Source organism: Geotrypetes seraphini, chromosome 19 (assembly GCF_902459505.1).
Source record: "Geotrypetes seraphini chromosome 19, aGeoSer1.1, whole genome shotgun sequence".
In the NCBI taxonomy this organism is placed as follows: domain Eukaryota; kingdom Metazoa; phylum Chordata; class Amphibia; order Gymnophiona; family Dermophiidae; genus Geotrypetes; species Geotrypetes seraphini.
In genome coordinates this window covers 16,247,836-16,270,958 of record NC_047102.1, presented here as the reverse complement: position 1 = coordinate 16,270,958, position 23,123 = coordinate 16,247,836, and the positions used below count along the sequence as shown (strand labels likewise).

At 38.9% G+C, this 23,123-nt stretch overlaps 1 protein-coding gene across 5 annotated transcripts in view; it reads left to right on the top strand.

The window, feature by feature from the left end:
• Nucleotides 1–22,899, top strand: part of USP47 (ubiquitin specific peptidase 47) — a 114,537-nt gene extending 91,638 nt beyond the window's left edge. For 4 of the 5 annotated variants that reach the window (XM_033927888.1, XM_033927887.1, XM_033927889.1 and 1 more), the window contains 8 exons: nucleotides 5,060–5,235; nucleotides 9,871–9,951; nucleotides 13,961–14,076; nucleotides 14,708–14,826; nucleotides 16,312–16,442; nucleotides 17,753–17,800; nucleotides 17,883–18,013; nucleotides 20,724–20,898. In XM_033927888.1, coding sequence (XP_033783779.1) covers nucleotides 5,060–5,235; nucleotides 9,871–9,951; nucleotides 13,961–14,076; nucleotides 14,708–14,826; nucleotides 16,312–16,442; nucleotides 17,753–17,800; nucleotides 17,883–18,013; nucleotides 20,724–20,898 — 977 coding nt within the window. Of the gene's footprint in view, nucleotides 1–5,059; nucleotides 5,236–9,870; nucleotides 9,952–13,960; nucleotides 14,077–14,707; nucleotides 14,827–16,311; nucleotides 16,443–17,752; nucleotides 17,801–17,882; nucleotides 18,014–20,723 lie in introns of all 5 variants that reach the window. The other variant, XM_033927886.1, reaches the window with a different exon arrangement.
• The last annotated feature ends 224 nt before the right edge of the window (nucleotides 22,900–23,123 follow it).

Below are 23,123 nucleotides of genomic sequence, written 5' to 3'. Positions count from 1 at the left end.
CTAAGCAGATTAATGTTGGTTTAGATCACCGATAATACGAGGATGAAATTATTTTTTTATTTATTTATACAAGCTTGCTATACTGTTAATTGCATTAAGAATGCAGTAAAGTTTGGTTTGAAAAATTCTTGAAAAACTAAGCGCGTTCCTCAAGGCTCACTCTATTTTATTTAATATCGTTATGTGCTCACTGAGTTCAGTGAAGCTAGACAAAGGAGAGTGCCGTATTCGTACGCCGATGACATTGTTTAACAAGAAATGTCCTCAGATGTTGATAAATCACATTCAAAGTTATTAAACTGCATAAACGAAAACTGGTCCACTTGTTATTTACTTAAACGCTGGCAAAACTAAAATATTATGGCTAGAAGCTTGAAGTTCCGCTCGTACTATTCTTACTGCTTTAAATAAAAATGGCATGCTTGCAATTGATTTTACTTTGAGAGTTTTAGAAGTTATTGTGGACTGCTTGCTAACTTTTGAAATCTAATCCCCCCCCCTTTTTTTCAAAAGGGCGAAAGCGTTTTTTAGCGCAGGCTGGTGCGCTGAATGCTCTGCGCTGCTCCCGATGCTCGTAGGAACTCTGAGTGTTGATAGAAGTGCAGAGCATTCAGCACACCGGCCTGCACTAAAAACCACTACTGCGGTTTTGTAAAAGGGGAGGGGCTAAGTAAACAATGTAGTTAAGAAGGATTTTTTTGTTGTTGTTGAGATTGGTACATTCCCTTTTTTATGAACATCATTTTGCAGTCCTGGTTCAGGCCATAATTCTAGCGCAACTTGACTACTGTAATTCCCTCTATGGGGCTGTAACAGATACAGTATTTTTTTTAAAAAATTACAATTTACTCAGAATACAGCAGCAAGATTAATTTTTAAAACAAATTTCGATAATGTGTCGCCTCGTTTTACTGAACTCCTTTGGCTTTTGTTACAGGCATGTGTTGATTTTAAATGAGCTTGTTTTATTTTTTAAAAAATTTAAATGGTATGGTTCCAGAAGAACGCCTTTCTTTGCTGACTTATTCTAAGCTGTGGTAGCGTTTTTAGCGCGTGCTGCAGATTAGCGTGTGCTAACCCCCGCGCTACACGGGGAAACTAACACCAGCTCAAGGGAGGCATTAATGTCTAGCGCACACGGCCATTAAGCGCACACTAAAACTACTAGTGTAAAAGGAGCCCTTAGTGTGTCCAGCACAGAGATATGATCAACCCCTCTGTTTAAAACTCACCATTGGCTTCCTGTAGAATTCCAAGTGAAGTTTAAGATCTTGCTCCTTGTTTTTTTAAGGCACTTAGAATAGGAGCCCCATCATATCTTTCCATCCTGACCATTCCCTACACTCCAACATGTGTTCTTAAATCATAGAAACATGATGGCAGATAAAGGCCAAATGGCCCATCTGCTCCTCTTCCTATTGGCTAAGGCTCTTAACATTTGCATCTTTGGACCCCTACACGTTTACATAGAATAGATAGCTCTAAGTCTAATAGATGCTGGCATTGTCATGTTGAAATAGGGACATTAGATCACCTTTTATTCTTTTGTCCATTTATTTTATTATTCTGGAAATCAATCTGGCCTCAAATTAATAGGATGTTAGAAAATCCAGTAGCCTTGTCATATGATACTATATTATTTGGAACAACAATGAGAGCAAGAAGCCAAATTTCATCAAGTAATAATAAACTCCTTTTTATTTTAACTGGAATAGCAATACAACAAATAACATATAACTGGAAAAAACATGATATGTTAAATTACAATTTTTGGTGGAATTCTGTATGCCATATATACAAAATGGAACTAACTATTGCAACACAAAAAGGCAATGTGAGTAAATTTCAAAAAATATGGGGACCGTTAACAGAATACTGTAATGAATGATTAACTTTTCCCAAGATAAGATAATTGAATAGAAGGGATTGGGATGGGATTTTATACCACATAATATATCAATATTTGAATGAATTTATAATAAAAATGATTGTATGTATTATTGATTGGAAGGGAGGGAGGGAAGGGAAATTATTATATTCAATAAGAATTATATAAATTTAGATTTATGACATATTATTATAAATTTATATAATATTGAATTTTTAAAGAAATGTTAAATTCAAATTTAATATGTGAATTAATCAAGTGTATATATTCAAATTTCTAATGAATCTATTTAAAACACTTGTTGTAACATAAGAAAATCAATAAAGATTTATAAAAAAAAAAACATTTGCATCTCCTCTTCCTATAGGCTAAGGCTCTTTACACCTGCATTGTGATGTCATAGAACTTTGTGGTTATAGAAACATGATGGCAGATAAAGGCCAAATGGCCCATCCAGTCTGCCCATCCGCAGTAACCATTATCTCTTTCTCTCTCCGAGAGATGTCTATCCCAGGCCCTTTTGAATTCAAACACAGTCTCCGTCTCCACTACCTCTTCTGGGAGACTGTTCCATGCATCTACCACCCTTTCTATAAAAAAGTATTTCCTTAGATTACTCCGGAGCCTATCGCCTCTTAACTTCATCCTATGCCCTCACATTGCAGAGTTTCCTTTCAAATGGAAGAGACTCGACTCATGCGCATTTACATTACGTAGGTATTTAAACGTCTATCATATCTCCCCTCTCCCGCCTTTCCTCCAATCACTTAATGACCATCGTATGGTCTTGCTGGAACAATGGGCTAGAAGGCATAGTACTTTTTATTTTACTGCCCCAACCCTTTAGTTCAGGGGTGTCAAAGTCCCTCCTCGAGGGCCGCAATCCAGTCAGGTTTTCAGGATTTCCCCAATGAATATGCATGAGATCTATTAGCATACAATGAAAGCAAATAGATCTCATGCATATTCATTGGGGAAATCCTGAAAACCTGACTGGATTGCGGCCCTCAAGGAGGGACTTTGACACCCCTGCTTTAGTTTGTCTTAAGAGGCTCTTAGAAATTTGTTTTTCATATACAGCAGTTCAGGTATGGAATACTCTTCCTTTTTGGTTAGACTAGTGGTTGTTGCCATCATTTTTGTAAACATTTGAAAACAGCTGCATATCAAAAGTTTCTAGTAAGTGCTTAAACTACTTCCTGTATTTTTTTTGAAAATTGTCTTTTTTTTTAACATTCATATATTTTATAATCTTACCATAATCTGCTTTGGGTCCAAATCAAGATTAGATTAAATGGTTACAAACATTTAAATGAATAACTGAAGGAGGAGAGAGAGGAAACTTTAGTTTTTGCATGCAACAGTTAAAGGTTTGATGGAAAATCCAGCTTTAGAGTTTCTTTTTGAATGTTGGAGTAAGGATTAAGAGGGTAGCGCTCTGCCCAAAATGAGCACATTGCTAAAACCTACAGTAGATGTTATGGGGAGCAGGTGTAAATTCTGGCTTTGATCTTTGTGCACACAGAGGTGCATTCCCCTTCTGAAATGAGCAATACTCATGGATATTGTGGTCCTGCCCAAGGCAAGCTTCCTTACAATATATGCATTCTCAATTTGCATGTGTGACTCCCAGCTTGCTAAAAACTTTTGTTTTAAAGGGCACAGAAGTTGTGCAGATGTAACATGCACAACAACATCTCTGGCCATTAAAAAAAAGCACAAGTGTTGAATTCTACAATCACAAAATTGCAAGTTTTCCTGATGTTTCAAAGTGGACGCAGCTTAGACGCAAAAAATTTCTGACATTTCGTCAGTCAGTTTTGGCCTTGGGAGCAACCTTTCAACTTAGGTTTCCTTGTAAATGCTGTATTACCTATCAAGCAAATAAGTATATCTTTTATGACCCAGAACAATTGCAATTTTTCTTGGAAGGAAAGGCTGCCATTAAGCCTCCCAACCCCTCTATAATTCCAACTACTTAGACCTTAATGTAGTAACCAAAAGAACCCTGTATTTTTGAGGCATATGTTAATATGACCGAATATAGTTTTCCTTTAATTAAACTCCCCTTGATTGTGTATGGTTTCACTCTCTCCCAATGTGGACTATGATCATTGTACTGGGAATTTGTGATTTGATAATAATTTCTTGAGTATATTTCGTTTCCTGTATCAAAGTGTTTTTGATCTTTGATGTGAAAATGAATAAAACAGATTTAAACATAAAAAAAGCACAACTATTATTTTGCCCTGAACAGCTGAGCAGCAAAAGGCTGCTTTGCTTCCCCTGCCACCCAGCTATTTAGGGCTTCTCCTGCTGGCTCTTCATATATGTCAGTTGCTTTCTCCAATGACCGATTGAATTGGATTACAGTAGACCTCTGTGAAACTCATTTGCATGCAAAATTGTTTCAACGTCGATCACTATTTTCAAATTGAACAATTTACCTGCACCACAGTGACCCATTTTGGAGGTTTTAGAGCATCTGGCCCTCAGTCCCTTGATGATAAAACATAATATTCACTGCTTGCCTGCTTGAATAAAAATGCTGGATGCTTCTGTTTACCTGCATGATGGGCAGGCATTTCTATAGAAGTCCATTTCTATGAATAAGTTATTTTAAAAATTTCCTTCTAAATCAATTGATTGTTGAGGATGTTCTTGCTTTTTCTGAGAATCTTTGGTTTGTGTATTTTATCATGTAAATAGAATAGCATTTATAAAATAAGGTAAAGTTAACAATTACAAAGAAGAATAAGGTGAAGCGCTTGGCCAAACAGATCTCAATCATTGTCTGGAGTAGTATAGATTTGTGATACAAGAACAAAAAAAAAATTGAGGAGCATGCAATGCTCCCTCTATGGATCAACTGGATGTGAGCAAATATTTTCTCATGTGAGCGACAAGTACTAAAAAAAAATTTCAGCTTGAGCAACAAGTTCTAAAAAGCAAATCTGGAAAATTTTTGGAAGTATTTTTGTGAGCATCCATGTAAAATCTGTGAGTGATACTTCTAGAATGTACGTGCCCAGCTCAGAGGGAACATAGCTGGCATACAACCTGATCCTCAGGCACTGAAATTACAAATAAATATATTTGCACGTGCTTTCACTGTGCCATGCATTCGGTGGCACATTCAAATGTAAGTGGGTTTTTTTTCTCTTGTTTTAGGGTTGATGGTACATGTTGACAAAAGAATTACATTGGCTGCCTTCAAACAACAGCTGGAGCCCTATGTGGGGGTTTTATCTTCACAGTTCAAAGTCTTCCGAGTCTATGCCAGCAATCAGGAGTTTGAGAGTGTTCGCTTGAATGAGACACTCTCATCTTTTTCAGATGATAATAAAGTAAGTTAGTGACATTTTCTTTTTCTGGTTTAGATCAGGCTTCAGGTTTGGCCACTTTTGAAGTGATTTGGCTGGTTTGCAAACTGAGATTGAATTGACAATTTTTCTGTTACACAAGGCATACGAGTCCTGACAATAGGTGACTATCCCATACTCGCAAGTTGATTGCAGGAGAATGAAATTTACATTTCTCAGTTCCACCTCCTTCTCCAGTGCTGTAGAGCCCCCTTTTAGGTTTTTCCTTATGCAAGCAGGTTGAGAAGGCTGTTTCTGATCTCTTCTTATCATTTATTATTATTTTCCGGGTTTTGTATCTGAGTCCGAGGCTTTTGATGCTGGAGAGGAACCCTGGTGGTCCTGGAGGCAGCTGTGCCTGGGAGAGGACACAGACTGTCAGAAATCTGCAGCTGGCAAGGTAATTTTCGGGTTCCTGTCCAACCGGCCTGCTTTGAATCTTTTGAGCCCGGGGTCTGTTCCCTTTGAAGCTAGCTCACATCCTGCTGTTTGGCCCTGGTTTCCGTTCAACCGGGCTTAATGGGTGCCAGTTGTATAAATTCCTTCCCTGCTCATGTGGATCTGTGGGAGTTGAGGTCTTGATTGGATTTTTGCTGTGACATGTGTTCCTTCTTCCTTGGGCCACCTTCCTCTGGACCGACTCCATCCTTTTTATATATTTTTGAAGGTGCAGCCTCCAGAATGGTTCTATTCTAGATGAGGTCTCACCAGAGTTTTATACAAGGCAGCAATATCTCCTTTTTCCTACTGGCCATACCTCTTCCTATGCACCCTAGCATCTTTCTAGCTTTTGCCATCACCTTTTCAACCTGTTTGGCCACCTTAAGATCTTCACATACACCCAAGTCCCGCTCTTCTGTCGTGCACATAAGTTCTTCACCACCTAAATTGTACCATTCCTTCAGGTTTTTGCAGCCCAAATGCATAACCTTGCATTTCTTAGCATTAAATTTTAGCTGCCAAATTTCAGACCATTCTTCAGGCTTCGCTAGGTCTTTCTTCATGTTATTTACACCATCCTGGGTGTCTACTCTATTGCAGATTTTGATATCGTCCGTAAAGAAGCAAATCTTACCTGACAGCCCTTCAGCAATATCACTTATAAAAATGTTAAAAAGAACAGATCCAAGAACAGAACCTTGAAGCACACCACTGGTAACATCCCTTTCCTCAGAGACAAGTTAATTTAATCATGTATTTTTTAATGGGTAAAACTTATGGGCAGACTGGATGGACTGTTCAGGTCTTTATCTGCCGTCATTTACTATGTTACTAAGTCAGTTTTGTGATAGTCTGGTAAGGTCCTGCAGCATCATCCCTATGGCTATTTTCAGCGTGTCCAGTCATCTGATTGCAGGTCGCTTTCTTCACCTTGTTCCTTCAATCTTCCCAAACATGATGTTTTTCTCCAATGATCTTTCTCTTCTGACAGTGTGACCAAAATAAGACAGTTGTGACTTCATCATTTGGGCTTTGAGTGACATAGCCGGTTTGATTTTTAAGCTTGTTTAATATTTCTTTCAGAGCAAAACAGAACTGTGTTTGCAGGGAGTTTTCCTGTAACCCCTCCTTGTTTTCAGTGTGTTAGTGCTGTTCGATTGCTTTGGTAGAAACTAAAGGGGGCTCTGCAGCACTGGAGATAGAGGCAGAGCTGAAGAATGTAAATTTCATCCTCATGCAATCAACTCGTGAATATGGGATATTCACCTATTGTCAGGACTCGTATGCTGTGTTAACATAAGGTTATCGAGGTAAGAACCTAATCTTCCCATCGCTGTTAGTGGAATAGTATTCTCTTTTAAGTTAAGGAGATCATTGTATATGAAAAAAAGAAGTCCATGTGTGAAAAATATGTGCTGTTTTCTCTATGTGAACTTGGCAGAATTTTAAGCAACGTATCCTCCCCATCTGCCCATATGTATCATGTTATGTCCGTACCGTAACTGTGAATTTGTTCCATTTAAAAAAAAAAAACTTTTAATATTTTGTATAAATTGGAAACCGCTTTGTTCATAAAAGCAGTATATCAAGATCTTTAAAGTGTTTCGAAGAGAAATCAAAACATTTCTATTCAAAAAACACTTCCCTACTTACTAATCTCCTCCCTACTCGCACATGCTTTCTCCCCCGTGAATAACACATTAGTTAACCCCTCGAATCATACCTACCAGTACATATTCAGATCCTAAATAAGCGACCACCTTCTTTATCCAATAAACTTCTTCCTTCAATGTAAGATAATTTTCTTATGTTACCTGAACATATTGTTATTCTCCAATATAATCTGTAACTTACTTGAATCTTTGCTAGGTAATTCTCTCGGAAAAATCCAGATATCTTCTAAGTTGTAACTCTCTACCGTATCATGTAACTCACATGAATCTGTGTTATGTAATTCTCTCGGAAATGTCCAGATTTCTTCTAATTTGTAATCCGCTTAGAACCGCAAGGCACAAGCGGAATAGAAATCACTTATGTAATGTAATCTAAATAAACTTGAAACTTGCTGCTTCCACTTGAAAATTTATCCCAGGAAAAATGTACACAAATCTTCAGAATTAATTTGTATCTGTACATTTGAATGTCGAAATGTTTGTGTCTCCACTTAGTTCATTTAAATTCCCATGCATATAGGTCAATGTTGATGATAAGTAAATAAATCGTATAAGGACATCCTGTAAGATTAGATCGTATTGAAGTTCACTATCTTCAAAGGAAGGAATGCATTGATTAAGATTGATTAAATTATGGAATATTTTGCCAACAGAAGAACTTACAGCTACAGCACTAAAATATTGACTTTTACAGATTAAAAATATTTCTCCATCAACAAGCAGGATGAAGTAGTCTCAAAAATGGGTAATATCATCCCAGTGGCACCGAGGAAGAATTAGTGCTCTCAGAATTCAGGATTGGCCTAGAAAATCTTTGAGCAGGCATGGCTTCCATTTCTACATTTAATATTCTTTGGTTTCTCCTGTTCTAGTCAGAAGAAGATTTAATTGAATGGATCCCTGGTCTTTTCAGTTCAAACAACTGTGAAGTTATGGAATTATTTAGTCAGGAATTCCTAAGACTGCAAAATGTTCTTAAATCACTGGTAGAAATGTAACCTGTTAGACTTAGAAATCCAGCTTTTGTGGTTGATGATCACTGTCTAAATTTAACTGTCTAGACCTGAAGTTAATGCTACCCAAGCTAAGTCATAAGCCCACCCCAGGAATACTTCAGGAGCAGCCCGTTTTGTCTTTGACTTGTGAATTGTCCGTTAAATTTAGTCGCTCAGTGGGGAAAAATCTTAAAAATATAAGTTTAACTGACTAATTCTCAGTTATACAGGTGGTAAACGCCTTTGAAAATTCACCCCATGGAATTATGGGATCTACCCTACTTGATTAATAATCGAGAGGTAACCCTGTATACTTATGCTTTGAAAATTACCCCAGGAAAACTGTTCTTAAATTTACACCTGTTTGGATACACAGTGCACAATGCTTAAAATGTTAAAAGTAGAAAATGACACGGGGACAAATTTGTTCCCATCACCGCAGGAACTCAATTTCCCCGTCCCATCCCCATGAGTTTTATTGCTGTTCCTGTCCCATTCCTGTAAGCTCTGCCTTAACCGCACAAGCCTCGAACACTTATGATTTTAAAGTGTTTGAGGTTTGTGCAGATGAGGACGGAGCTTGCAGGAATGGGGCAGGACCAGGAAAAGAACTCACGGGGATGGAACGGGAAAATGAGTTCCCGCAGGGACGGGGGAAAATTTGTCCCCGTGTCATTCTCTAGTTAAAAGCATGCATGCAATTACAAAGCCTCCTGTACTCCCACCCAAGGAAACATCTCCTGCCTTTGAAAATTGACTGCCTCCATTCCTTCAATTAAAAAGACAGAAAAATAAAATAGATAAAACAGGCTGAAAGGATGTCCCAGTCAGCTGGATGCTATAAGTGTGTCTCCTGTTGCTGTCGTCTGGCATATGATCCCAGCGTGCCTACTTTCTTCCCCATTTACTCTGTGCTTTCTCTCCCCTGGTTTTGTTTTATCTATTTATAAAACTCTATATACTCCTTTCTTGGCAGCAGCCATTCAAGAGGGTGTACAGTGTTTTTAAAAACAATATTAAAATAATACATAGAACATTTCTAATCCATCATAGGAATTCTTTAGATAAGCCATTCCACCATCCTGCAGCCATTTGTCTCTAGTTTGGTCTTACATTTTGCTACGTTGCCAATTGGTTCTGTCACTAGCCTCAAAACAAGCAAGTCAGACTGTCCCAAAGGACAGAATGCATCTTTCCCTCCAGTTTAACTGCTAAAATGGGCACTGACTTTACTGCTAAAATTGTGCCTTATGCTGCTTTTATATTTTGTTCCAGTGTAACTTTATCCTAGAATGACCATAAATGCATCAGATTTTTAAGAGGTAATTAATTTTGAAGCATAAATATATAAGCAGGCAAGAGCCCTCTGACCTGTATTGGTTTCGATGGGAAATTGTGTATGTTAAAAAATTTGAGAGGGAGAAGAATTTGTTTAATTTTGTGTCATTTTGAAAGCTAAAAGGGTAAAGATCTATTTTATATCAAATAATAAAGATGCTTTTAATTTTTAGATCACTATTCGGCTTGGAAGAGCTCTGAAGAAAGGGGAATACCGAGTCAAAGTATTCCAGCTTCTAATAAATGATCCAGAGGTAAAAACTTTGGAATTTTAAATGTTAGGGTCAGACTTGGAGGTTTCCAGTGAGGGTGGGTGCGCCTATGAAATAATTTGCTAATGAATCAATTTTATTTAGTGCTACTGCTTGCTAATCTTAAATATTTGTTGATAGTGAATTACAAACCAATGGTGTAAAGTACAACCACTATGTTAGAAGAATCCCCATGGGCAGAAAGCACCTTTTACACAGGTAGATTGTCCAATACATATAACTTACATGTGGGATCCAAACCACATCAAATGGCAAAGAGGTGTGGTCAAAATGTGGAGAGGGAGTGGTTTGGGCAGGCCAACAATATCAATGTTTACTCCTCATTTCGCACACTCCATTGCTCTAAGTACATTAGATTGTGAGCCCACCGGGCCAGATAGGGAGAAATTCTTGAGTACCTGAATATAAACCGCTTAGGTTATAAGCGGTGTCTAAATTTTTTTTAAAAAAGTATGAGCGTAACATAAGAATTGCTATACTGGGTCAAACTAAAGGTCTATCCAGCCCAGTATTCTGTTTCCAACAGTGGCCCATCCAGGTCACTGAAGCTCAGAGAGTAGCAAAAGTCCTTGCTTTGGATCCCAGGGATAACGTAGTGGCTTTCCCCAGGGCTAGTTTATGGACTTTACTTCCAGGAATTTGTCCAAACCTTTTTTAAACCCAGCTATGCTGTTTGTTTGTTTTTACCACATCTTCCAGCAGTAAATTCCAGAGCTTAACTATTTACATTTTCACTTATTTGTTTTAAAAATATTACAGTGCAAATTCATGGCATGTCCCCTAGTCTTTGTATGTCTTGAAAAGAGTAAACAATTGATTCATTTTTATCTGTTCTACTCCACTAAGAATACTATCACATCTCCCTCAGCCATCTTTTCTCCAAGCTGAAGAATCCTAATCTCTTATAACTTTCCTCATATAAGAGGAGTTTCATCCCATTAATCATTTTGATTCTCTTCTTTGTACCTTTTAAAATTTTGCTACTTTTTCAGACGTAGTGACAAAATTGCAAACAATATTCATGGAGCAGTACAGAGGCAGCGTAATAATTTTTTTATTATTTTCTATCCCTTTCCTAATAATTCTTAGCATTCTGTTGGCGTTTTTGCACACCGAGCAGAGTATTTCAACAGAGGGCCCAATATTCAACCAACAGTGATCAGTGTTTTGCTGACGTTAAACCAGGAAGTTCAGTGCTGGACCATGTCCAGGCACCAGCAGTGAATTTCTGGGTTTCTGGAGCTGGCTAATCCAAAACTGGTTAAATGCAATATTCGGCTCTTAACCGTTTATGGATTACTGCATAAATATAGGACTGACTTTTATGCAGTTCTGTTTATACAGGCATCCAGGCTGGTTAAGTGCTGAATATTGGCACTTAATTGGCCAAGAGCTGACTTTGCCCTTAGAATGTCCCAAAAAGCCACTTTTCAGTTAAGAACTAACTGGTTAAGTGCTGCTGAAAATTAGAGGGTATCTCCAAATAGGCGATTTAACTGGCCAGGAACCATTTCTGGACAGTTAAATTGAGTTGAATATTGTCCACAATGACACCTATATTTTTTTTCTTAGGTGGTGAATCATAATGTGGCTTTAATTTGGATGATTCTTCCCAATGTGCATTACTTTTCACTTGTTCACATGAAATTTCCTCTTGCAATTTTTCACGGTCCGGCATTTCTACCTGCTCTGACATATTGCAGAAGTGCCTACCTGAAGGGGTAAAGACCTAGATCAACTGCTTTCGCCCACTACCTACGGGGAATTTAGGAAATGCCTAAAAACATACCTGTTCCTGAAATACCTAAACAATTGACCCGCTCTCCCCTCTCTCTCCCCAATAACGGTCCCCCCCTACCTTTATCCCCTCCCCCTTCCTTAGCCCACCTGAATTTCACGGTACTGTGATACATATAAACTGTTATCTACATCTTATCGTAATTTTTTGTTGTTATTTATTCCAAACAGGTCTTGTCGGACATTACCTACCAAAATGTACATCTTATACTCTTGCTTAGAAAATTGTATTTCTATATTCTTGCTTTCTTAAAGTCTCTGCTCTCTGTATTTCCTCTGATTATCTGCATATTGTATTTCGCTGAATGTCTAGCTATCTTGATTGTAAACCGACTAGAAGTCGCAAGATTGTGGCAGTATAGAAGAATAAAGTTATTATAATTATTATTATTAAAGGTGAGGCCAGGACCCCCTTCCGAACATACTCCCAACATCACTGACTTCCCCTGCCCTCTGATACCCCCAATTCAGTTATCCCTGCAGCATTAAGAAACCCCTCCCCCATAAACAGCTTCTTCCCCTTCCCACATCAGCATCCCCATGACAGATTCCGTCCCCTTTCCAACAAAACAAACTTTCCCCTGACAGCCCCCCCCCCAGCTTCAGATCATACACACAGCATGAATGAAATTTCCTGATGTTCTCCCTGGCCTTATCAGGATCCCTGGTGTCTCTTTGAAGAGTGGTCCCCACTTGCTCCCTCTCCTTTGGTACCAGGTTCCAAAATGTCTATGACACCTAGAAGTGATGATATGGTACTACTGCTAGGGATCAGGCTGCTAAAAAAGGCCATAATATCAATTTTCATACTTTACATTACATCAGTTGCTATTTTATAGGCCATTTAAGCATGTATGTGGTGACATATGTGCTAAAATTACTTTATTAAATAATCTCCTAAATGGGAAAAGCCTTCTTATGTATTTGGTCCAAAAGACTTTATTCAAAAGGACCTTTTTCTCTATTTTGTGGATTTGGAAAAATAGTTTTTTGAAGACATGCATGATCTGACAAATTGAGTCTTGACTATTTTATTGCTGGTCCAGAAAGAAACAAGTTCTAACATACGATGGTTCCTTTATTCCAATAATGTAGCCTTCGATCATTAAATAACCCGGATTTCCAAAGGTGTCAAATTGCAGTCGACCACATTCTTGTTGAAACCTCACACTAGTTGAACATTTGCCATAGATAAGAAAGATTCCATTTGCCTAACACAAATCTGCCATCCATGAAAAACAATATTACAGAAGCCATTTCTGCAATAGATTTGGTTGAAGATGGCTTATTTATTTTTTCTTTATTTTATGTACTGCCTACCAATGGAGGTTGTCTAAGCGGTTTTCATTCAGGTACTCAGTCATTTGTCCCTATCCTGGTGAGTTCATAAGCGACTTGCTCAGAGTCACAAAGAACAGCACGAGGCTTGAACCCACAACCTCAAGGTGCGAAGGCTGTAGCTGTAACCATTAACTCCCTCCTCCCTCTGGTGTTGTTTGATTTAAAACCCAAGCAACACCAACCAATCGGTGGATTAAGTGACTCTCCCAATACCAAATCATCATTGTGAGAATTTCTTTTATCTTCCTAAGATAAAAAGGACATTTTCACAGTGACAATTTGGTATTGGGAGAGTCACTTAATCCACTGATCGGTTGGTGTTGGTTTATGTTGTCAGTAGTCTCTGTATTTCTGTGTATGTAAGAGCTCTTGATTTAAAAACTCCCCCCCCCCCTTTTTTTGTTTTTTGTCTGGAGGTAAAGGAGGCTTATGAGATTGCCTGCCAGATGTGTATTTGCACCTGACAGCTGATTTGTTCTGTCTATACCTCCTCCTTCCCCTCACCTCTCCTAGACATGAACACTGTGACGGAGAGAATGGGAGGTAGTATTTTTGAATCCGCACTTATGCATGAACCACGAATACACGCCCATGTGCATCTTGGAACATATTATTTCTTATTTCCCTTTATTTAAGGACAAGAGAGTAAAGGCTAAGAATTAACATAAAGGTTAAAAAAAAAGTACCAAGTCGTGAATGACTTGTGAACGCCATCAGTTTGCCTGATGGTTTCTTGGCAGATTATGGGATGCTTTGCTATTGGCTTCCCCAGTTATCTTTATTTATATCTTCGTTTTTTTGGATGAGGTTTCTTGTAATAGCCTGCTCATCTTCGTTTGTTTTGTGTTGACAGCCTTGCAAGTTTCTCTTGGATGCAGTTTTTTCAAAAGGAATGACTGTGCGCCAGTCAAAAGAAGAGCTGCTACCTCAGCTCAGGGAGCAGTGTGGGTTAGACCTCAGCATAGACAGGTAGTTGCTTTTCTGTTTGTTTGTTTTTAATGGTTCATAGACAACGGCGCGAAAGACAAAAGTGCGCGCCGACAATTGAGCGCAGCACGGAGGCGCGCACTGCACAAAATTACAGTTTTAGGTCTCCGATGGGGGGTTTTGTTGGGGAACCCCCCGCAATTTACTGTAAACTGAACTTTTTCCCTAAAAACAGGGAAAAAGTTAAGTTTTCAGTAAAATGTGGGGGTTACAACCCCCCACACCCCCACAATGCCCCCACAACGCGGCGCGATGTCTATTAAGTAAAGTGGGGGGGTTCCCCCCCCACACACCCCCGTCGGAGCCCTAAAAACAGTAATTTAGAGCGGCGCGCATCTCCGCACTGCGCTCAATTGTCTGGGCGCGCCTTTGTCCCGGCGCGCTTTTGACCTGACACCGTTTTTAATGGTTCATTGCCATTGGCAAGATAAAGTAGCCATAATAAACTAGAAACCATTCTGGACCTCTGCTATTTAATTAACCAAAACCCACCATTGGACCTATGTCTTTCCTATTTTGTATGACATAAGGGATCTTAAGGCATCTTTTAATGCACTGGCCCTGTTACTGGATAGATAGTTAATTTAATGTTGGCCTAAATCCTCTTTCACAGGTTTCGTCTAAGAAAGAAAACATGGAAGAACCCTGGCACTATATTTCTTGATTACCATGTCTATGAGGAAGATATTAACATTTCAACCAATTGGGAGGTCTTTTTAGAAGTACTTGATGGTAATAAATATTCTATGACATAAAACTGATTAATGATTCTATGTATTACATTGCCATTCCATAGATTGCTGTTGATCCTGCAAGGATATTCTTACTGGAATGTTTTAGAGCATTGTATGACTAAGAATGGCCTGTAGGAAAAAGAAGGCAATGATGCCCCTTTATAAGACTCTGGTGAGACCTCATTTAGAATATTGTGTACAATTCTGGAGACCGCACCTTCAAAAAGATAGAAAAAGAATGGAGTCAGTCTAGGGCAGGGGTCTCAAAGTCCCTCCTCGAGGGCCGCAATCCAGTCGGATTTTCAGGATTTCCCCAATGAATATGCATTGAAAGCAGTGCAGATTCCTTGGGGAAATCCTGAAAACCCGACTGGATTGCGGCCCTCGAGGAGGGACTTTGAGACCCTTGGTCTAGGGGAAGGCTGCTAAAATGGTGTGTGGTCCTCGTCATAAGGTGTATGGAGACAAGGATCTCAATAGGTATACTTTAGAGGAAAAGCGGGAGAGGGGAGATATGATAAAGACATTTAAATATTTGTGTGGCATAAATGCACAAGAAGCAAGTCTTTCAGTTGAAAGGAAGCTCTGGAATAAGGGGGGCATAGATTGAAGATGAACGGGACAGACTTGAGTAACCAAAAAAAATATTTCTTCATGGAAAGGCCTGTGAAGGTGGTGTTGAAAACTGTCTGAGTTTAAAACTTGTAACAAGTACATGGGATCTGTAAGGGAACAAAAGGGAGAGTAGATGGCAAGGATAGGTAGTTTGGATAGGTCATATGGTCTTTATCTGCCTTTATTTTTCTCTTTTTCTAAGTCTGGCATCGTCTTTTTCAAGCATTTTGCTTACCAAATTATCCCCGAGCTTGTCCCAGTTATGACAGAAGTATTTCTATGAAGACAAGCAGATCACTCATCACACATGGGTGATGCTGCTTTCTAGATCTTTCCTTAAAAGTTTTAGGAAATACACTAAGGCATGTGGTATGACTTAGTTTGAGAGGAAGTAGGGGAGGAGTTTAGATTTGTAAGTTGGCATTCTTAAGTCACAGTGTCATATTGGTGCTTTTCAAAGAACTTGTTTCTATACAAGTATATATGCATTCAGACTTTACACGTGTATGTAACTATGGATTCAGTTCATTATAAAATGCTTACTAACATAAGAAATCAGGTGCTATGAGTGAGGTGCTGTATAGTTTGGAATTTATGTATATAGTATATTCTTTCCCTTGTTTGCAGTTGTTTGAAAATGTTTTTCTGTAAATACGTTCAGTAATTTACTGGTTCTCAGCTCCAGTCCTTATGGCCTCCAAACAGATACAAATTCATGAGCTATTTGGGATACTTTTGGTATAGGAACCCGATTTCTTTACATATTTTCTGTTGCTTTGAAAAGCAGTTGAGATTGGCTTTAATCAGTTGTTAATGGGCTCCTTGATCAAGTTAAGAGTTATGAATTCTCTCTCCATATCTTCTGCAGAGGTGGAAAAAATGAAGTCCATGTCGCAGCTTGCTGTTCTGTCCCGACGGTGGAGACCCTCTGAAATGAAGCTAGATCCTTTCCAAGAAGTTGTGCTAGAAAGCAGCAGTGCTGATGAACTGAAAGAAAAGGTGACTTGATGTCTAATTACAAATGAGACTTCTAATCATTTTTCTGCTCATGAGAAAAACCTGTTAAAAAGCAGCAGTCAGTATCCAGGCTTCTCCCCGCTTGTGGAGGGAGAGTGTGGCGCAGTGGTTAAAGCTACAGCCTCAGCGACCTGGGGTTGTGGGTTCAAACCCACGCTGCTCCTTGTGACCCTGGGCAAGTCACTTAATCCCCCCCATTGCCCCAGGTACATTAGATAGATTGTGAGCCCATCGGGACAGACATGGAAAAATGCTTGAGTACCTGAATAAACCCATATAAACTGTTCTGAGCTTTCCCGGGAGAACGGTAGAGAAAATTGAATGAATAAATAAATAGATAATTGAGGTGGAACTTCAAAAAGGCTTTCAATAGCTTTTGCCATTTATGTTTAAGCATAGACACTCTCAATGTCTCACAGCTCTCACTTACTCACTCATGACCATAAATGCACGGGTTCTGTTGTCCTCTCCCTGACCTTGACAGAACCCATCCAACCTCTGCAGACAGCTCAATTACATCTTCTCCTAGTTGCAGCAGAAAGAATAATTTTTCCCATTTACAAAGAGAGTTGACACTCTTCTATGTTGCTCCCCTTTTATATGTACAATAACATAGCAGACTCATCTTCATATCCTGAAACACCTACTAATGCCCCTTGCTCTTTCCACATGTGGGACATCCTCACCAAACAGGCTGTCATCCTATTAAGTTCTCCACTGTTGTCATTGCTTCGCCACTATATCAGATAGAGATGTTATTACCACAATAGCCCTCTTTGATTGGAAGTTGTCAACATTTAGCATTTTTGAGTTTGTTTATGTTTATTAAAATTTGATATGCCGCTTAAACATATTAAAAGTTGCCCTGGGATTCGTATCCTAGTTGCCTGAACTTTCAGCATGCTTTCTACTAACGGCAAAAACTATACAGTGCTTTCATAATTGCATCATACCCTAGAGAAGGCAAGTCATATATAGAATATATAGTGCTTTCTGAAAAGCTTTTCAGAATTAACAATGTTGCGGTTAAGTTCCAGCCTGGCGCAGTGTTCATACTCTTAAAATATGAAACAGACCCCCATCTTCTCATTTCATTCTGTGAGTTTTTACATGTCAACTTCTGTAACATTTCAGACCATTTTAAGGTGAAATTTTTTGGAATCTGTTGAAAAATGTATAACAAATTGCTTTATGCGGTACATACATTAAGCTTTGTGTGTTGTCTTCCATGTGCTTTTTTCACATTTGCAGAAGGGAACAGAAAATGTTCAGGGTCTCTCTTTATCTTACAGCTTAATGAATTAAGTGGAATTCCTCTGGAAAACATAGAATTTGCAAAGGTGAGTTGGAAAGTGGGGATGTGTTTTATTGTCTCTTTGGAATGTACCCACAAATTTCTTTAACCGAATAACTTCTCTGTAGGGTAGAGGAACATTTCCATGTGACATTTCAATACTTGAGATCCACCAAGAATTGGAATGGAATCCTAAAGTGTCGGCATTGAATGTCTGGCCTCTCTATATCTGTGATGATGGAGCTGTTATATTTTACAGGTATGTAATGTTTTAACACGAAATTCTGAGGGAAGGGTCTTAAGTTTTTGGATAATTGATATGTTGGCTTAATAAGAGGGATCACAATCTAGTTTAGTAAGACTCTGTTTTCTTCAAAATCACTGGAGCTACTAGGATTTTTCAGGACTTTTAAGTATATTACCGGCCGTATCGAGATGGAAGAAGAGATTCTCTTTCTCAAAGGACCCTCAGCCACAAGAGGGCATCCGCTCAAACTTAGGGGCGAGAAATTTCATGGCCACACCAGGAAATATTTCTTCACCGAGAGAGTGGTTGATCCTTGGAACGAGCTCCCGGTGCAGGTGGTCGAGGCAAACAGCGTGCAAGAATTTAAGAGCAAATGGGATGCCCATGTAGGATCCCTTAGAGGGTTAAGCGAAGAGAACCTGTCACCAGGAGTGGGATCCCTAGGATAGTAGACTTGGGGGTGGGTCAGTAGAGTGGGCAGACCTGATGGGCTATGACCCTTATCTGCCGTCATCTTCTATGTTTCTATGTATATTCTTCAAAGTACCTGTCACACAAGCCAAGCCTTGGTTTTGCCAAATAATATAAATACAGAGCAGAGTACATAAGAAAAAGTTGCTGAGACTTATACTATCTTAAGGGATAGAAACTTGAAAGCATAGTAGAATTGCTATAAGTATCTATATATAATATGTAAACTGCTTTGACTGAAAGGCAGTCTTATCAGATTTCATCCCCTTTCCCAATTGTACCTTGGAGTATTTTAGTACCTAGTTGTAAAAACAGATGCATTATGTAGTATCTGAAATATGGTTCAATAGTCCATTATGGCAAGACTAATGGACAGATAAAGCATAGTAACATTAGTCTTGCCATTTTACAGGTATAATGGGCTATTGAAACATATTTCATTCCTGTACAGAGATTTTGTTTATCTGGATGTGGAAGTATTGGCATGTTAAAAGCCACGTATTATCTTCTAGGGAGGAAAACATAAGCACAAACCATAATTTGATAGTTATTAGGGTGTTAATTTCTTGTTTCGTGGTGTGTTGTACAATCAAGGAAGTATAGTTAACCTCATTCCAGTGTTTTATATGGTGGGAGGTTGTGTGTGTGTGTGAGGGATGAGGTTAAAAGGATTTTTTTTCTTTAATTTTTAAGTATCACCTACATAGAGACAAAATAACAAGCACACAAACATTACTAGTAAATCTTTCTGTGAAATACCATACTTAAATAAAAAGATAAGAGAATAAGTGAAAAAATATATTTAAAGTACCTTTGGTTAATCTATAGTGAACTAGCTGAACTGAGCTATGAATCATGCAGGTGCAGAAGGGAGAAGACCCAGCTTAGAGATCTGTTTTATGGCTATTGTATCTTCAGATAACTATAATGCTTTATTGAATCTATAAATATATATCTAATATTTTTGGGCTCACAGGAGTGGCGTTGGTTCCATGGTGTACTTGTGCCTACTGCTGATATGGATGTCTCCTTTCGGAGTTGTTACTTGACAATATATTTGTTTCCTGAATTTTTAAATTGGTTGCAGATGATGTACATCATGAGCTGGAGAATGACACGGGGACAAATTTTTCCCTATCCCCAGAGGAACTCATTTTCACGTCCTGTCCCTGCCTCATTCCTGCAAGCTCTGTCGTCATCTGCACAAGCCTCAACCAATTAAAAATCATAAGTAGTTGAAGTTTGTGCGGTTAAAGCTAAGCTTACAGGAATAGGACAGGGATAGTGACAAAACTTGGGGGATGGGGAAAAATTTGTCCCTGTGTCATTCTCTAGACCAGATCCTCGAGGGCCGTAATCCAGTCGGGTTTTCAGGATTTCCCCAATGAATATGCATTGAAAGCAGTGCATGCACATAGATCTCATGCCTATTCATTGGGGAAATCCTGAAAACCCGACTGGATTGCGGCCCTTGAGGACCGGAGTTCCCTACCCCTGCTCTAGACTTTTTGAAGGAAGTTGAAGGTGTTTTATATAAAGGAGTTTTTCATGTGATTTGAGTATTTTATTTTATTATTTCTGACGTGTTCTTGTACTTCACCTTGAAGTTTCATGCAGAGAAATAAATGAACAAACAAATATGCAACGCTCATGTGAGTCTGGCAGACCCATAAGCTGCAAGGTTGCCCTCTGTAGTTGATGGAAGGCCCCATGTAATTAGGGAACGTTTCACTGGGTGACAATTAGCCTATAAATTTGAACTTTAAACCCTTCATCATATAGGTTAAATACCAATAATAGTTGAGGGGTTTTCCTAGATTTATTGATGTTTTTAAAGTTCCTTTCTGCAATATAAGGACATTCCTATAACAATTCGTCTGGTAGGAACCTAGATGCCTGTTTTCTTTTATACAATACTAACCTAAGCAGGTATATATGCACCTAACAAGTAGGAGCCATAGACCTGGAGAAATGTATAGAACTGGGGAGCCTTGCCCATGATTTTCCCCTGTGTATGTTCTCCCTTGCAAATACCAGCTATGTACATTAACATCCGGATTCTTTAACCGGTGGCCAAGTCAGGGGCCGGCAGAGCGCCTACCAACGCCTAACTTTAGGCACTTATAGAATTTCCCCCTAAGTGATTGTGTCTGCTCATTAATTTTGTGGGTACATAATTTCCTGGGATGTATGATGTCTCCCTCTCACACACACTAACATAGCTGATCTCTGCTCTAAATTTATACCTCAGGGATAAAACTGAAGAATTAACACAACTCACAGATGAACAGAGAAATGAATTGATGAAAAAGGAAAGCAGCCGGCTGCAGAAGACTGGACACCGGGTGACATACTCCCCTCGGAAAGAAAAGGCATTAAAAATTTATCTAGACGGAGCACCAAACAAAGATTTAAGCCAAGACTGACAGTTATTGTAGCATTGCCCCCAAATCGTCTTTGTTTTAAACGGTTCACTACTACTGTGTAGTGCCTCTGTGACAGGACACTTATTAGGCATATAGCAATGACACCAGCAATTAATTGGTTTGCAGTCTACCAAGCAGAAGACCAGGGCCCCTGGTTTGACTTGGAATCATGTTGTGCACTAGTCAAATGTACTGTAAAGGTGAAAAAAAAGATGTGCATATAGAAAAGTTTTCCCCAAGGGAGAACAGGGGTTGAGTGAGCACAAGGCATATGATAGTTAAGAAAGCTAGCCACAGGTTGCTCGTGGCTTAGTTACTAATGCTGTGCAAAGAGCCAGGAATGAATCTTTCTCTGTTTGTTCATTGATACACGCATTACCTCAGTGGAGATTGGGAAGTAAATAGAACGTGCCAACAAAATAATAAGATGGGATAGGATCATCCAAGTCCAGCCATTGCTTCAGGTTTATCCGAAGAGGAGATTGCGGCAACCCACAGAATAAGAGATTCCCTGTGTCCTTCTCCGTCTCTTTGTGGGCCAAGTTGGCTGTTGGCGTGTCTCTTGCTCTGTTTCGCCCATTCTTTACATAGAACTGTCTGCAGTTATGCTCCATGCCGTCTCATTTCTTTCCGTAGATCAGCATTCACTGGGTACATTTGAAAACATTGCCGCCCATGTACATTTTCTTTGCTTTCATGGTGGTGTGCTGGTACTGGAGTTATAGCTCACTTCTAGTCAAATATTTAATTTTTTTCAGCTTTTTATTTTGTACAGCGTGTTTTGGGGAGAACTGAATTTTTTTTTTTTGATTCATCAGATTCTGTTGGCGGATCTGTTTTAATCTTTCCTGTAGTTTATTTATGATCTAGCCTTATGCAGTTAATTTTTCGGTGAACTGCTTTTAATCTGCTGGTGGCTCTAATCCTGATAAAAGTCATTACAATTTCATCCACAGCGGCTGTGGGAAAGAGCAAATCTATTTTTCTCTTTTGTTAGATAGAGAGGTCTGTTCCACGTGATTTGTTTTGAGTACTGTTCAACTTAACAACTGTCAGTAAAAAAAAAAATAATGCTGGAAAACATTTTCATGTCGGATGCTGTGCATGCCAATAAAACATGTATGCGTTCTGTCTTAAATCTTTCCATCAGCAGAAGTTTGTGGAAAGTAGCTGCAGCATGCTGGGTGTAGAGAGAGATCCCTTTTATGCTAAAAGGATGTTTCTTCTAGAGGATTGTTCAAAAAGCAGCAGTATGTCTAAGCCATTAATTGTGGAACTCGGCAGATATCCCTCGTAATGACTATATGATCTTGGAGATGTGAGCAGGAGGGAGATAGGCTATTAAAATGTTAAGGTTTACCTTAAGGGAAAGGGCAGGCATTTGTGCGAGCCCCAAATAAAACATTTTCTATGGCCCTTGTGCAGAATATTGGCTTTCACCACTGGGGTTAGTGTTCCCACAAAGCAACGATAGATTCAGATATAGTTCTTAGCATGGACATTGTAGGAAGGAAGAGCTGCTGAAATGACATTCTTTTGTGAATGGGTTGCACCAAGTACCATCGGTATGGCGTTTATATGCACATGTTTGCAGTGGTTGGCATTATTATGAAAGTGTTAAAACAGTACTTACCTTGACCTGGCCAAACACAATTAAAGAGAGCTAAGATTTTAGGAGCAGCTATGGTGTGGTTCAGAGCACATCTCACCCAATGAAATAGTGTATGTTAACCAGGAGAATGATTATTTTTACTTTCTGTTGGGGGGAGGGAGGTTCTTCAACCTAAAATGTTGATATATTTGCTAAGAAAATATTTTTTCATTGTAAATTAGATCAGGCTACAGCGATGACAGCCTCTGTGAAAGCAGTTAAGTCATAAGCCTGAATAATAATTATATGTAGGTGTTCTTTCTATTTACTAGTGTGATATAAATAAGAATTTTAAATATTTTGTATATATGCAAAATACTTGTAATAAAAAGTTGCCATGATGTACATGCTGTGGACTCGCAATAGTTTTCAAATTTGTTATGGACACATAGCTCAAGAGAAGATCCAGAAGGAGATTCCTTTTTATTCACCATCTTTTAAGAACATGATTATATCACAAATTGGCATAGTGCCAAAAAAGAAACAGGAAAGTTTTGACTTATACATAACTGTCTTACCCTACAGGCAGCTCGGTAAATGATTTCATAGATCCCCTACTATACACAGTACACTA